Below are 17,570 nucleotides of genomic sequence, written 5' to 3' on the forward strand. Positions count from 1 at the left end.
AAACAAAGAATCTATTTTTATAGGCTAAGGTTTGAGACTTCAAACGGAAGAGTAGACGAATTGACATTATATCCAAACTTTGGCTATGTGTATTCATCCCATGCTTCTCAGAAATGGATGGAGGCTCTACAAATTATCAGAAAAACATATGGCATAGTCTTTGATTAAATCATATGGCGATGGACTATAGTCTTCGATTAAATCTGATTTCAATCATTCCTCCTCATGCTTTGGGTTGAATGCGTATTAAAAATAATAATAACAAACTAAATCTGATTCCAGTTATTTTCAATCATTTTCACCTACTCGTGCTTTGGGTTACTTTTTTAAACCAATAAACTATTATAAGCAGCAACAACATCTATAACTTTAAATATAAAATTATTATATTTATTAAGTGAAAAAAACTCATTTAGAATTATTATTTGTATTTTTGTTTTGTTTTAATGTAGCTCATTTAATTATTTTTATTTGGTAAATATATTTTTTATTTATAATGTTAAATTACTAAGATATTTTAATCAATTTATAATCAATCAAATTATATTAAAATATAATCATATTATTTTTCATTTATATAGTGAAAAGAAAAGTCATTAATTTTCTTTCTTAATATTCTTTTTCTTTTCTTTGAAAAAATTGAAGTAATACCTGTATATGAGCAATGTTAGTATGCTAATAGAAACCAAATTTAAATAAAGCTTCTACAAACTAAACAAAATTCATAAACTTCAAGATAGACTAAGATGAACTCTCAATTGAGAATATGAGCCATTAATGGACTCTCTCAATAAGAAGCTCTCTTGTTGAGTAGCTTTATCTAAATGGATAGGATGTATGCTCAATATGCTTCCAAAGGCTTCAATGGATGATTGTGGATTTTTGGTGTGGATAGATGGCTTTAGTATGGATTTGGCTCTCAAAATAGCATTATAACTTTACTTCATGGATTGTGTTATTTTGCAAAGGGGAAGGATCCAATTTATAGGCAAGAGGCTTGAGGGATTGAGGGCTAAGATGCAAGGATGGGAAAAAGCTCATGGAGGGCTCAGATTGCATGAGAAGAGAGCACATGGATTGTGCTTCCTTATAGCCAATCAAGGAGTGACACATGTCACATGGTGAGAGGATGGAGGAAAGGGGAAGGATGAGTCAACAAAGGAGGCTCAAGGGATAAAATCTTTATAAAGACCCTCATAATGACTTGTAAGAGCCATAAAAGGGCTTGTAAGAGTCATTTATGACCTAGTGGACTTCATAAAGTTTTATGGTTGAGATATTTTGAGGGTGATGAGAGCAATTTCGACTTGGACTTGATTAGGAAGGTTTTAAGCTTGCTTAGGCTTGTGCAAATGATTAGAGAATGGATTAGGATGGTTTAGGATTAGCTTAGGGATAGGCAAGTGGATGGCATTTAATGAGGGTGGGTGAAGGAGGAGATATTTGTTAACTTTGGCTTGGGTTAGGAAGTTTTAACTCATGTTTAGGGAATGTGACAAGGTTAGGAGGGGATTAGGATTAGTTTTAAAGACATCTTCTAGAAGAGTCTAGACTTTGGATGAGGATAAAGACTTTCTAGAATAGTCTAGAATTTCCTAGGATGAGGATGAAGACTTTTTAGAAGAGTCTAGAACTTCTTAGGGTGAGGATAAATTAGATTTTTAGGATATAAATAAAGTTTTATTTATTTCAAGGGTTTGGGTTGAGGAGATATTTATTAAAACTTTTTTAATAAACATGAGGATTAATATTTAATCTTAATTAAATATTTTGAGTTGGGATTAGGGGTAGGAAATGATGGGATTAGCCTTTAATTAAAATTAAAGAAGGATTAAAAGATTTTGGAAGAGTTTAGTGGTCTTAAGAAAATTGGCCAAGTTTTGGGCAAAAAATAAATTTTTTATTTATTTTGGATTTTTTGGTCAATTTATTAATTAAATAATTAATAAATAAGGAAATAATGTTTAAATAAGATTTTAAACATTTTTGGGAGGGATTCCTTAATTAAATATTTTTAATTAAGATAAAGGGATTTAATGGCATAAAAATAATTAATTAATTAATAAATGATGATGTCATCAGGACTTTTTCAAAAAATAAAAATACTTTATTTTCTAAAGGTTTTTAGGTGTCTACCTTTTGCCCCTCTTTGATGTGATGCCGCAAGTGGCATGGCATCAAAGATAAGAAAATAAGATGCCCAAGGCTAGAGCAGAAGAGGAGAGAATGGACTGTGAGATGCCCCCTCAAGAAGGTAGCGGGGAGAGAAAGCGAGGCTCGATGGCTTCTTGAAAAGTACAAGAATCTCGTATGAGCAAGGAAACTCAGATTGGCAAAGAGAAGGGGCTGAATTAGCTCAAACTCTCACTATGGGAGAATGATAAAGGAGAATCAGATGCAGAAGAGGAAGCAAGCTCAAGACTTTAGGGAAGGTGGAGGATGAAGGAGCAGAGCGCTATAAAAAGAAATCCAGGATAGGGAGATGGATGAGGGGATTATAAAGCTGATGCAACAGGATTTCAAAGAGTCAGATTGGTGGAAGATGGGTTTCGGAGATCCCTAGGACTAGGATTGTGGATCTCGAAAGATGAGGGTTGGTGGATTGATTTGGATTGGTGGATCCCTAAGACTAAGATTGTGGATCCCTAAAGCTAAGAGTGATGAGTGATTCAAAGAGATACTGATGCATAAGCTGGGGTAGGAGAGACAGATGCTGGATATGGATGGGGGATAATGGAGATGAAGGAAAACCATTGAAGCTTTTTGAGCGGGGGGATACTTCAAAGAGAAGTACCACCATGTAGTTGAGCACTAGATTTGCTATAGGACTGTTGGTTAATTGCCAAGGTTACCAAGAACATCAAGGCCTTTTCACCAACTGTCCAGAGGACTGACAAACTGACTCAAAACAAACACGCAAGGATTGCCCCAGTATCACACATGAATCCCAGAGGAAGCAGTGTGGAAATGACACTGGGTAACCCACAAGCAAAAAAGAAAACAAGCAAAAGACATGATCAAGACCTTACACTCTGATTGCCCCATTCACAGTATACCATGATATGGAAGATCATGGCAACCTTGAGGAGGGAACAAAGAGATTGCTTGGAAAAGATATTTCAAGACCCAACAGGGAAGAGTCCAAATCAAAAGAAAACGAAAATCCAAAAGAGAACCGTTTGCCAACGAGATGGGTAGGACGAGGTACTAACAGACCAAGATCAGACATGAGGAAAGCTATATCCTGCAAGGACCTATCGGAGAGCACCTAAGTTGCTGGATTTGGATGAGTGATGCATCTGGAAAGCTGAACTAAGAAAGATAACACTTTGGTGATAGGAAATCTAGCTAAAGGATGCATTGGAATAGCTAACCAAGGGTTGTGCGATGTGTGCAAGATGCTAATCAAGGAGGAACAAACACGAAAGTTGGATAGATATAACGGTACTAAGCTAAAGAGGATGTACAAGCTGACAGACCAAGATATTTACAAGCGGGCTAATCAAGATATGGTACAAGCTAATAGACCAATGATAGGTATGATACAGATGGATAAAAAGCTCAGGATGAGAGGATAGCGGGATGGTTCGATGTTGTGTAAGATGCAAAAGCTAAGGGTGGGGTGATAGCGAAAGATATGGATTTGGTAGGATGCATCCAATGATGAGGAGAGATTTTGTGACCAATGATAGCTAGAGGAGCAGGATGAGATGGATGGATAGGATGGTAGATAGCTAGGATTATGATGGATATAAAGAGATGACATTGGGTTTGCATGAGGATAGCCTAGAGCTAGATACCAATGACAAGGGAGGATGGACAAGACAAGATCTCCAAGGAATATAGTGCCCCCAATCAGAAGATAACATGTAGAAGGAGGTCTTATGATGGATGTGATAGGATTGAAGCTAGGATGGAAAAAGCTGAAGGGGCTAGGGAGATGGATGATAGCTGGGATGATTGGCTGAAGTTGCAGGAGATTAGTGGACGGTGTGAGATGGAAGATGGAGGGTGGAGGATAGGTGGATAGATTGGAAGATGGAGTTGGATGTCAAGAGATGACCAAAATCATGAGGGTGATAGGCTAAGCTAGGGATGGTGGGATTACGCATGACGCTTGTTTGCCAAGTTTTCATCATGGTACTTGTCCAAGGCGCTTGAATTGCCAAGTTTTCACCAGTGGACACTTTATTTTTCTTTACTTTTTTTTGACTTTTTGACTTTGGACTTAGCTGGAATGATTTTGGCTTTCTTCAGCTATTTTGGCTTTTTTGGGATTTTTCACTGGCTGTTGGAATGTTCAATTTTGTTGCTAGTTTTTGGTACACCGGATGTGTGATTTATGCAATAGATTGGATTAGATGGGATTGATGGTAAGAGATGGAGGGATGAAAAGGTTGGAAAGGAGCATGAGATGGGGATGCTTGCAAGAGAAACATTGGCACATGTTGGGACGGGTGTGAAAAGAGCATATGGGGGATAGATGGTAGATGTGGGTGTGATGGAGGATTTGTGGAAGCGTGCTTGGGGATATAGGCACCCAAGATGGAGTTAGGAGATGGGGGACATGAGTCACTAGATGGGGGATTAGCAATGGTGGTTGCCATTATGCATTGGGTTTCAACTTTTTTCTTGGGGATCCACATGGTTTTGGATTTTCTTTTCATAGGCTGTTGCATTGTTTTGCATTCTTTGATTGGATTTTTCCTTTTTGGAGTATGTCTTTTAGATTAGACATATGATTGCCTAGGATGTGGATTTTTAGCTTTATGCATTTTGAAGTTGGCATTCACATTGTTGTGGTAAGCTTTGGGAAGATGGTTAGGAGAAGTTTTGTGAGATGGAGAGGATATGAAAGAGCATGTAGGGGGATGATGATGGATGATGTGCCCTGATATGTGCCTTTGTTGATCTTGCATAGGAATGGATGGAATAGGATTTTTATGATGGCTGATAGGAGGATGGAGGATGGTAGATTTTGGGACATAGTGACCCAAAATGGATTTAGCGGATGAAGGGGGGATATGGTAGGTTGTTTTGGGTTGTAAAGATGGTGGAGGGGGGATGACATAAGATTTCTTGAAGGAGTGATGGGAGGCTGGCATGGTGGGCTTGGAGATAGGCTTGGTTTGGGGGTGTGGTGTACCAACACCTTTAGATGGTGAGACTTTGGATACATATCCAAGACCATGAAATCCTAGATTTTTTTGTGCAATAATAGGCTCTATGATTCCTTGCTCTTGTGGTCCTAAACCTTGACCTTGATAATGCCATCGATTGAGCATTTGAACAAGCTGAGGAAACTTTTTGCTTGCAGAAAATGGGAGAAGTGATTTATTAGGTGTATTGCAATGGGGAGATATTGTTCTTAATTCTTCTGCTGAGAGAGGGCCACCGTGGATGAATGTAAGTGAACCAAGAGGGTAGATTATAGATGGTGGAATAGCTTGGATAGGTGGTAAGATGGAAGCATGGAGCGGGGGAGATGGAAGGATAGGATCTTGATGTAGCTGGTGGGATGACAAGATATCTTGTAGTGGAGGAGATATGGCTTGAGGTTTTGGAGATAGAGGAGATGGTGACTGCACTATGGATGGAAGACATGGTACGATGATATCTTCATTTATGCTTTGGGGGATGTCAACATGCTTTTGGGTAGGATCTTGATAGGATTAGTTTGGAGTGGATGGTGCGATAGGAGGTGAAGGGATGGATTCTTCAAAGGGAGCGGATGGATAGATGGGAGATTCAGTAGTGGAGATGGGTGAGTAGAAGATGGATGCATAAGGGTCATTACGAGAGATTTTGGAAATGCTTGGAGGCAATGTGGATAGGATTTGGAGGGATTTGATAGGTGGTGGGATTTTGATACTTGTGGGAAGTGGAAGGATTTTAAGCAATTTGATGGATGGTATGGGGATGATAGCTATGGGAGATGGAGGTGATATTATTGATGGGGAAGCTTCATCCCTAACTACTTCACATGGTTGGATTAGATGACATGGCTTATCGACTGTTGGAGGCGACTTTTCTTGTATTTCCTCTAGGATAATCCTTGGAGACTCGTGTGTCAAAGGTGGAGGTGGATTGACAGGAATAGCTAGTGTGATGGGGGTGGAAGATTGGAAGCTTGGTTGATGGGGTGATGGAGGGGAAGCTGGAATATTAGATGGCATGACTAGATAGTTTGGAATAACTCTTGGATTTTGGGGGATGCTTGGGGGAATGTTTCTAAGGCTTTCAATATACCCATCATAGTCAACAAGATTTTCATCATCATTGGAATAGGAGGTGGCGGGAGCAAGGACAATGCGACCAAACACATCATGATAGGATTGGTACTTCATGCTTTGATGATGAGTTTGATGGGGATGGGGTCTTGCATATGGATGAACACGGAAGCTCATGGTTGGATTTGGATTAAGCACAGATTTTGGATTGGCTGATGAAAGAGTTCCTAGGGAGAGTCAAAGCTGTATGACAGACCTAAGGAGGATTGGCTAGAGATTTTTGGCTTTCTTGTGGATGGAAGACTTCAAGGGCATGCTGTCAAAAAGTGAGAGTTTTGCTTTCCTATGCGCTGGATTGGTGGAGATTGTGTCAACCTAAGAATAGACTAATGATCCTATGGGCATGACACGAGATTGATCACTTGTGGATCCCAACCTATAGCTCAAGGTGATGAGGGATAACAGGTGACAAAGCTAGATTACCCTAGACAAAGCTCTGTCAAAGGGATAACCTTGGTGAGGCTGGTGGATTTGGAAGATTTTAGGAGTGGCAAACTTTTGGCAAAAGTGACAACAATTTTGAAGGCTTGGATGTGAGGTTTTGATTGCTGGCTAGATGGTTTGATTCTAAATGAGATGGATGAGCTAATAATGCTTAAGGGGATAACCTAAGATGGTTGGCTTTTCTATAAAGATGACTCTAAAGTGAAGCTAATCCAAGAAGATGTGGAGAAACAAGGGTGTCTAATCATAGAAATCATGCCTAGTTGGTAAGGCATAAGCAGGATTAACTCCTGGATGTTGGCTAAATTTTATGGTGCGCTCTAACCAGGCCTCTTGAAGTGCTTCGTCGGTAGCTTTGTCCTCTGCTTTGTGGAGTTTGGCAATTCGTGGGCTTGGTGTTATTTCTTTTCTCTTGGCTGAAAGTTCTTGGTATGCTAGAGATGGTTTGAGTTTAACTTTGTGGAACTTCTGTTTGGGTTTGGGTTGCTCTGACATCAATTTCTGAATCTGCTTGGCTTTGAGAGATCTTGGTTGTTTTGCTTCAACTCGTTCAACTTCTGGAATAGGCAGTGACTACGCTAAGTATGCCCTAAGCTAGGATTGACCAAGTTTGGCAAACATTCATTCAACAAATAAAAGATCAAGCAATAGATAGAAACAACCAGATAGAAGTTTTTGATTCTCAGAAAGTGATACTTGCGCCAAGGAGTGTGTATGTTCTACAAATGTTTCGATCAGTCACCTCAAACACATTAACATCCTAGATGGTTGTCTACAAGGTTGACAGTTGGTTTAGCTAAGGAGTCCTCGATATACCCAAGGTACGTGAGGCCCAAATCCGTAGATGAGACCAAAAAGATGTCACACAGCCGAGAGGAGCGGTAACCCACTTCTCCTCTTTCACTTCTCAAGGGTATAAAGTTCCTTGAGGCTTAGCCCGAGTGACAAAATCTTGATCCCAAGAGAGGTGTCTTTCGATTCACCTCCCAATTCTTATACTTCGCTAGAACGCTGGAGTTGAGGTCGTCCAAGGGGTGATGAAATCCTCAAGCAGGCCTCCTAAAAAGAAACAAGGTTTTGGATCCTAATCTTATGCACCCAAGATGGCCTCGAAAGACGACAAGGGGAGAGAAGACTTGGATGACCTTGGGCTAAAAAACACGCTTGTTCTTTTACCGACTCTTATGTGTGCTAATCTAGACTTTGCAAGCACTCATGTTTAAGAGACAATGTTCAATTCCAACTTGAAGCGCCAACAAAAGTAAATCGATCGAAGAATGCAAACAATAAGAAGAGTTAGGGTCAACAAAAGCAAACCCGCGCGCCCAGAGGCCCTCCACGTCAAGTATCGATTAATTTTCTTTAAGGCATTCAAGATTGAGTGTGAGTTTGTTTTAAGCCCAAAACAAAAGTGTGTGAGATTCGATTTCAAGCGCGCGCCCGGAGGCTCTCCACGTCAGTTGTTGTTCAATTTTAGTGCCCAAACTTGAAGTGTGATCGATTTAATCTAGAGTTTTGATCATTTAAGAATTTTGATAAAGTTAAAGCAATCATTCAAAGACCAAGTGAGTGAGTTAGATTGTGGAACATTTAACACCTTTTTCAAGTAGACCCATCCCCATAAATGGCGCTGAGATTGCAACCAATGGTTAATATTTGATGGGTGATTAGAAAAGAGGTGAGTCCAAGGAACTACTCAAATTGATTTTTGCAAATTTGTATTTTAACTTAACAAGGTTTCTTAAATGTCCAAAAATCAAACTTTACCTAGATTGCATGTGGAAAAGAGATTTGTATTTTAATTTATTATATTATAATACTAAATTATCAATTTCCTTTAAGAAGATGAAAATGATAAGAAATTATTTAGACTTCATTCTTGTAAAAGACAATGTACTTAAAATGCAAAGTTATTTAAATACATATGGAAAAATATTTTAATAATAAATTACACCATCGTCTTAAACAATCAATTCATAGGAGTTTCATTTGGTAAAGCATCAGGGCAATAGATTAATAGTGGTACTTTGATACTATCATGCCTACAAGCTTCAATTTTATCACGAAAAGGTTGGGCACTAAGTTTAAAACTTATTTTATCAATTTAGAATATTGGTAAATTCTTATGATATTAGTAAAATCTTATGATAAAATCTTCTACCCACATATAACATCAAATGAGTATGCACTCAAACTAAATTCAACAAAACTTCACTTTAAACCTAAATTAAAGTCAACAAAGACTCCATCCACATGCTTCAAAATTGAATCCATTGTGATGTGCACCATAAATTGACAAATCTAATTCTATTTTTGAAAAACAAGTGCCTAAATTTTCTCTTGTCAAAAAGCAGGGACTCTAGCTGGGCAGAGTCTATGCAGCCGACTGAATTCTCCTGAATAAATCATTTTTAACAATTTAATAATTAGTTTTAAATTATTTAAAAAGAGTTTGTTATTTTTTATTTATTAAACATATTACAATAAAGGTAAATCCGTCGGCTGGTTAGCCACTGGCCTCTAGCTCGACAAGCAGGGACTCTAGCTCGACCTCTTGTTTCAAAGAAAACATTTTTTGTTTCTATTTTTGATTAAAGTCGATCAGCGGTAGTTACCATAAAACCGCCGTCTAATTCTATTTCGTGGATCGAACCATTCACTACTGTGAAGGAATTACAACTGCGAGACTTTCCTTTCATGAATCCGGACCCTCACTACATCTTCAAAAGATTTCCTTGTATGAGATCAAAATTCATAGAGTAGATATTGCACCATCAAACCTTGCGGTCTGGAAAGGATGGAGAACCTAAAATTATACTGCAGCGGCATCATCATCGACTCTAGGTTCCCGATAATAAGTTTCTTGCATAGATTGACTAGGTTGGTTAGCTTTCCCAAACTTTTCATTTATGTTGTTCACACGAACAACAATGGGGCTTTGCACACGATGATCAAGACTATCCCAGGTGAGTGTTCCAAAACTATAGACACCATCGGAGGGCTTCACAGGTTTTAGGGTTACTAAAAAAGAGGCACTTCTTACATATGGCGTGAAAACCAGAATAGTGGGCTTCACAATCACTTCCACACCAGGTGGGCATGAGACAATTGCTACATATACACAACTATCATCTGGGCTGACGTTGGTTATGGTCCTCTTAATTGTGGTAGCCGATTCCAGATTCGACACACTAATGGAAGGATAGTTTAGGGCACTGGCAGACGAGCCTTTCTCAGGGCAGGTGATATTTAATGTAGATGAAGAAACAATGGTTCTGATCTGTTTTTCTGTGTAGCCAAGACTGCAGAGAAACACTACATAATCTGCTACACCTGCATCATAGACCAGCCCTGGATTCATAGCTTCAATGGGATTTACATGCCCTGCACCAAAATCAAATGGGTCTGCTGGTTTTCCAGACCCTCCCGCTTTAATCAAGTCAGAAGCTGTATCTCTGACATATGCTGCAAATGATAGAATTTAGAAAATGCTTATCAGGATAATACTATATTCATTGATCAGGGTAATGATTTTTCTTTAGTGTGATGAATTTAAGTTGTCCAGTTAGGGTTAGAATTCATTGCATTGAATAATAATTAAATGCGAAGTAGCTGGAATGAAATTATTGTGCTTATTTAAAACCAAATCTTCTCAGTAAATATGAATGGATAGCATAATAATGCACCAGTGGTCATAATGGCAGATCTGATGGCTGCAGGACTCCATTCTGGATGAAGTGACTTGAGAAGAGCAACAATTCCAGTGACATGAGGGCATGACATGGATGTTCCTGATAAGAAATTGAAGCCTACGGATCGTGTGTCCACTTCTATTTCTGAAGGTGGAATCCCTGGAGGCCAAGCTGCCAGAATATTCACACCTGGAGCTGTTATATCAGGCTGCACAATTGCAAGTTATAGGCTGTAAATAAACCCTAAACCTTAAACCCTTTAATTAGACACAATTATTTTCTCAATTGTTGTGAGAACATATGATCTTGATATTCATTTAAACATGCAATCCATTACATACCTTCAGAATGTCTGGAGATAGTGTGTTTGGTCCCCTTGAGGAAAAGTAGGCTACAACAGGCGCAGGTTCAAGTCCCACAACGCTTCTACTTGGACTGATTCGAACAACAGGGGACCTGACCCAAATATAAACCATTATAAACAATAATTTTTTTTAATCTATCAGATTCCACAATCCATATCTATGTATATATTCTTTTTGGACCAATTGTTTAAATATTTTTTAGCACTAATATTTTACATCATACTACATGATCTATCATCAAGATGCCGAGTCTTGCATCCTGATGATGAATCATGTAGTATGATCCAAAATCTTGATACTAAAAAAAAATTTACACAATCGATCTCAAAAAGAACAATTTTTTAAAAACGAAAAATGCTGAATTGATTTCAACTCACTTAGATGACTCGTAATATGAAAGGATCTTGGTTCCTTGCTCCATATCTACATACACCAAGGGGATAAATGAGACCTGTGGTACCACTTTGGTGGGTACTTCTGAGTATATTAATGCAGCCCCTCCTGCTAGGAACACACTTACAGCTGCAATCATGCTGTCGTCACTTTCACGAGTTCCAAAGCATAGCACTATTTTTCTTTGAACCAATCTTGGTATAAGAGATCCTATTGCACATGATCTGTACACGTATGAGTAAATTGGTATGAGCAAAGTTTACAACCAATTTAAGAAAAATTCGAATCTCTGTGTTGAGATCTACATACCCTCTCCTTGAGGCTGAGGCTCCATCTACCAGTGGTACGAATGATCTGTTTGGTTGTTGAGTGTTTACTCCTTCTCCCTTGCAACACAGATACAATTGAAGATTTAGTTTTGCACAATACATATGCCTCTTTTTGCTTTTTCTTGAATTTGATTAAATTTGTATTATCAACATTTTGAATCACACTCTGAAATCTATTGTTAGAATCTCAAAGTCATTTTATATCACAAAATTCATGTTAATGAAAATGAAATTGAGAAGTCTAAAGGGTTTAGCTTAGTTGGTTAAAGCAATGAGTTCTCATTGTAAAGACTGAGGTTCAAACTCCGAGAGGGACATCTTTATGTAGTTCAAAGTTGTGTCTCTTGGTCTTCCAATTGTTATTTCTAGTGTGGTTGTTCGTAAGGAGCTATAATAAGCTTGTAAGTCTCATGTTGTTGCTCGAACGAACTCAAGGTTTGTAAACAATCTTCAATATTAAAAGAATGAAATTGAGAAGCAATCTTTTTAAAGAATTGAAGAGCATGATAGATGATAGATACCTTGATACTCATGTTATTTCCAAACATTAAGTTTGTAGGAAAGCTACGGTCCATAGTGCTTGCTGCTACAGACATACCCCAAGGACCAGTATTTGTAACAGAAGCAGGGTCAGGGCCATCATTTCCTGCTGAAAGTACCACAGGAATGCCCTTTTCCATTGCATGGAAGGAGCCTATATCTATGCTTGAATCAAAATAGTCAGGTAACGGTGTTCCTGAGCCCAGGGAAACAGATAGCACATCCACTCCATCACTGATGGCATCATGGAAAGCAGCAAGGATATCTGCATCACTACAGTCACCATCTAACCAACAAACCTTGTATATTGCAATCCTTGCTCGAGAGGCACCTCCTCTAGCAATTCCTCTTCCTAAACCCAAAAAACTTGCATTTCTTACTTGACTTCCACCTGCTGTAGAGGCCATGTGTGTTCCATGGCCATTGTGATCTCTAGCTGATCTGTATTCTGGTTCTTCAGTAGTATTTAAAGGCCCCTTAGCCTCTTCATAACCTTTGATATACCATCTTGCACCCACTAGCTTCCTATTGCATTTGGACTTACTAAATCTCTCGCCTTCCTGACACACACCCTTCCATCTACTAGGTGGTGGAGGAAGTGTGTTGTCTTTGAAGCTTTCTGATTCTGGCCAAATGCCTGCGAATAAAGTTTTATCAAATCGCATACATTAAACTTACTGAACTCGCCCATGATCAGAATAAATGCTTTTGAATAAATCTTATGTTCAAATAATGATACAATAAACAAGTTTCTCATAAACTTATTACTTTTCTAATGTGATTAGATTTCCAAAATCTATTAGAAATATATAGCAGTTTTCTGGAATTCTGATTCTATAAGAATTTTTAACATCAACGTTTCGGCTCACAGACAGTGATCTGTCATCTGAATGGAAAAAAGTGTAAGCGAATATTTCTATTTTCTTACACTAAATTCTCTTACTCTCATTCATGCTGATGATGGATCACTGTGTGTGATTCGAAACATTGATGTTAAAAATTCTTACACAATCAAAATTCCAAAAAACTGTTATATATATTCATAATTCTCTTCTAGCATGATACAAATTAACATTATTTTGTGATGAAACTAAATCATGAATAAACATAGTATTTGATAACTAAGCCTACAATTTAATTTCAATTTTTCTCAGTAACTAATCCAATTTACTTTTTAGTTTTTCATGGCTATATATTAAACCCATGTTGGTTTTCAACTTTTCCCAGCTCCGTAACAGTTATGATGAAAAAGAGTGCCTGTCCCAGGGAGGACAGAAACTGAATAATAATGGAAATGCTGAAATACTCTACTCCGTCCATTTAAAAAATGGAATAAAAGGTACAATTCTAACCTGAGTCTATGAGACCAATAACTAGGTCTTCTTCTCCGTGGGTTGTTTCCTGTATAGGCATCCTTGTTAGACCATCCAAACGCAGCCCCATGAAGTCCCAACTGTGTGTTGTATGTAGCTTCAGCACTCTACTCTTGAAAACAGAGACAACACCTTGCATGGCTATCCAAATTCCAATTATTAGGAAGAAAATTGTCACAGATATAAGAGCTAAATCAAATCAGGATGGTGGTGTAATTGGGAAGTAAACAATACACAACTTATAAACCTTTATTTATGCATAATTGAAACAAGTGGAAAAATACTTGATATTGTATTGGCCTGGGCTGCATTCAATTTTGCTGCAAATCCAGAGAAGCTACTGTTGTAGCTGTAAATCATGGCCGATGCAGCAGCTTTGTGGCTGTTGTTTCACATTAGTAGTTATAACATTCCAAATTGAGGCATTTTTGTACCCTACACATTTTATAGTATAATCTTAACATGTAAAGGAGAAAATTGTCACCTTCCAAGAACAGATGTTAGAATCTGATAATGGATTTCGCTATTGATATGTGGCTGATCAAACTTATTTCCTCCCATGTATGCTATGTATACCTGTACAAATATATCCAAATAAATGTCACCAGCATACAAATAAATTCAGATGTTTAAAGACATTAAGTTGCTACAATCTGTAAGATTTGTATGAACAGTTTTTAGATCAGACTGTGTAATAATTTTTGTATCAATTCTTCGAATAACTATTTGTCATCCATCATTCAGAATGAATGACTGCTATTTGATCAATAACATTGATAAAAACTACTATACAATGTAATTTAGAAACAGCTATTCCAAAAATGAATGGGTTTTAATAAGTTAAAACATGTGTAGACAGACTGACAATATAAGCGATATAAAAGACTATCATATAATTACATGAACATCATCTCCATCTGCTCGGAGGGACTGAATGGGCTCTATGCACATTAACAGAATGAATATGACAAGTGTACTTGTGGAAATTTCCATGTTTGTATAAAATGTAAAGAAAGTTGCTGAAGAAATAATACTTAAATAGGCTAGTGAAGTATACCTGTACTATTTTCAACTTGGGTGAAGCTCATGATGATCCCACAGAAAAGTAATGAAATACTTTGTGGGGACAAACATTTCGTGCCCTTGAAGGCCGCTTATCCATTGTGTTGTCTACATATCCTTATTATACCTTATTTGGGTATGGTATGAGAAAGGGTTACTAGTTTTCTCTTAATTTTAAGGGCTTGCTCGCATGATGTTTTCTGAGAGTAGCTTGAAAAACACCGAACCATCATATTATATTATTCATGCTGCCGGTATCACCCTTACGTGACTCTTCCGCTTATGGATGGCCATGATCTGCCCCACTGCAGCAGAGTAAATCTTTAGGGGAAAAGTGAGGAGACTTGAATCATCACCCTTCCACTCATTTATTATATTCAATTATATATATGGTATTTATCATTCCCTCACATGTTTTAGAGGGTCTCATTTGGAGTAGCATTATTAGTTTGTAATTTGACAACTTGTAACTATTATCACCTAGTAGGTCATAAAATTGGTAAATACAATTATGTCACTTGTGAGGTATGTAAAAGTTGTCCAATTTTAAGGTCACTCAAAGAGGGAGTTAGAAGTGCGCGATTAGAAAATCTCAAGAAATATATTTGACTTGTGTCTGCATTCTACCAACAAGTTGAAAAGACCACAAGTGGAGTAGTTTAGTCGACAAAGGAAGTTGCTAATGTACATTTTTCTCCTTGATTTGAGTATTGCAAATTAAGATTTAGGCAACAATTTCAGTTAGTTTTTCTCTCATAGGTTGACAAACCATTGACTTTCTTATGATAGTTCTATTTTTATATAGACTCGGGTATTATTATTTTACTTATGAAGGCTTGACCCTCCTAATTTATCATAATATAATATCATCTTGTAATTAGGCTCAGAATTTGATGGCTACCTTTATGCATAATAATATTTAATGTTATTGTGGGATTTTGAAGACAATCAATGTTGGCATTCTCTACTCTTTTTGTTTTATGAAATGAGTCTTTATGCGAAGTTCCATGCTTTATCCGCTAAGGTTGAGGATTTGAAAATAAAGTAGGCAACTGCCCCTTGATGTTGGTGCTCTGTGGACTTTTGAGGAGAAAAAGAAGATGCTAGAATTTATAAGAGGAAAAGAAATATTTGGTTCTTGAGAGGATGATGGAGGATTTGAACTAGAGGTCTGACATGACTGATTCGACTCTTAAAAAGATCATGACTGACTCCCATAAGATCTTGAAGAAGTCAACAAAAAAGTATGAGGACTATGCTGACTAAGTTGGAGGGATCTCTACAGTTGAAGGCTATTGTCAATGTGGAGTAGGTTCCTAAGAAGAGTGTGGGTATGGTTGTTCTTTTGAGTAAAAGGACTAGAGCTAGTGTTAAGAAGAAGGTGTAGTCCAACCTGACCGAAATGATGGAATTGAAGAATGTGATCCAGAGGATTATTGAATTGGAAGAAGAGGTTGTTGGGACCTTAAAGGCTATGAAATAACTACTCTAATGTTTTTATTGTCCTCTTTTATGTTATATTGTGTCTATTAGTCTTTTGACTTTTGTTGTTTCTAGTTGTTAGGATGGATTTCTTCTGGTCTATCATTTTGTCTTCGGGTTTAGTTTTTTTCTCTTGAGTTCTCATATGCTTTGACTACGTAATAGCTCTATTCAAGATTTCGGGTGTCTTCCAAACCTATTTTTTCTTAATTCAAAAACAAGGAAATTTGACAAACAGTTGATTATTGAAATTCCTTTAATTTAATGTTTTATGAAAAACATAACCTAAAAAAATTGTTCAAGAAGCATCTATTAAATAATCTATAATAAATTACACTTTTCAAGTTTTAGAAATAACAAATTGAACATACGTCAAAAAGTCTATATTAGGATTATTCATTTATTTAGAAAATTGTAAGAAAATAGATTTATATATCAACGCATTTCTTTAAATTCAAAAAAATTAAGTTTAAAATTTAATTTATCTTATATCTCAAAAATAAAAATAAACCTCAAATTTGATTTTTTAAATTTCTATTTTGTGTATGATCCAAGGATATAAGATTATACATTTGAATTATTTTAAGAAACATATTTACAATAAAATATTATTATTATTTATGTTATTTTGTAAATAATATTAAAAAAAAATGAAGAGCATGATGTAGTATAATATACATTTCCTAATCTCTATGCAATGACAACAACTTTTATTAGTCTACTTAATTGTAAACATTTTACTTATAAAGTGTATTGTTGATGAATAACCTCATTCAGATAAATTGATAATATAATATACCTTGATCTGCATGAATATTTGTGATTTGCCTCAGCTGATTGATTGTTGTTTTTGTTTTCCTTTTATAGTGATCAATGTATGATAACATGATGAGGCTATGTGGGCATTCAAGTGTGATTAATACCCTTGGAGATTGATGATCATTTAGAGGTTTTTTAAAACACAACTAATGATTAATCATTGATTGGTTATCAGTCTGATTTGCATTAACCAATAGTTGCCAATAAGGCATGTGTTGTGTGGACATGTCTCCTCCTTGAGGAGACACATCCACCCAACACTAGCCCCTTCCACAACATATTTATACCAATACCCGATCGGGCTAAAGAGCATAGAAATCAACGAATGCTTTTCTCCATCTAGACTTGTGGGATCATCTTTAAAATTCAATATTTATCAGTATTGAATTAAATTCACATACATTCAATTGTATCAAGACCAAAATATATATTGATTATATTTTGCAAACCATAAGATAAAGATCAATAATTGCAGAGGTCTGATTTAAAAGTCATTTGCATTCAAAGAAATTTGATATAAATTTAATTGCATTCACATGCTATCAAAGCCTTGCTAAAGAAGATCCAAATTAAATTTGAGATGCCAGATTACTCACCTTGATACTGCAGTCACATTCCATTCTTCAAAATGTCAAATGTGATCAGATATGATGGTCGTCTTGAAAGTGCAAACAACTTCACATCATGGAATTTAGGAATTATAATCAAACTAATAGTAGATGTCGTTAGTGACCATAGTACCTATATTGCAAAGACAAGAGATTGCATACCTTATGTTCAA

At 36.8% G+C, this 17,570-nt stretch overlaps 1 protein-coding gene and 1 long non-coding RNA gene across 2 annotated transcripts; one reads left to right on the plus strand and one right to left on the minus strand.

The window, feature by feature from the left end:
* Positions 1-9,164: 9,164 nt before the first annotated feature.
* On the minus strand, positions 9,165-14,419 carry UNE17 (Subtilisin-like serine endopeptidase family protein). The gene is made up of 10 exons (XM_089818787.1): positions 14,327-14,419; positions 13,911-14,002; positions 13,711-13,808; positions 13,406-13,567; positions 12,035-12,690; positions 11,494-11,570; positions 11,169-11,408; positions 10,768-10,882; positions 10,421-10,634; positions 9,165-10,199 (listed from the first exon to the last, which is right to left on the minus strand). Exons 1-10 carry the CDS (start codon positions 14,417-14,419, stop codon positions 9,547-9,549), a joined length of 2,400 nt encoding a protein of 799 aa, XP_089674913.1. The 3' UTR covers positions 9,165-9,546.
* On the plus strand, positions 10,122-10,711 carry LOC149565237 (uncharacterized). The gene is made up of 2 exons (XR_016362023.1): positions 10,122-10,258; positions 10,454-10,711. It is a non-coding gene; the product is annotated as an uncharacterized LOC149565237 (long non-coding RNA).
* Positions 14,420-17,570: the final 3,151 nt, after the last annotated feature.

The sequence above is a fragment of the Cupressus sempervirens genome, chromosome 3 (genome assembly GCF_028749045.1).
Source record: "Cupressus sempervirens isolate cs-2001-9-10 chromosome 3, ASM2874904v1, whole genome shotgun sequence".
Taxonomy (NCBI): domain Eukaryota; kingdom Viridiplantae; phylum Streptophyta; class Pinopsida; order Cupressales; family Cupressaceae; genus Cupressus; species Cupressus sempervirens.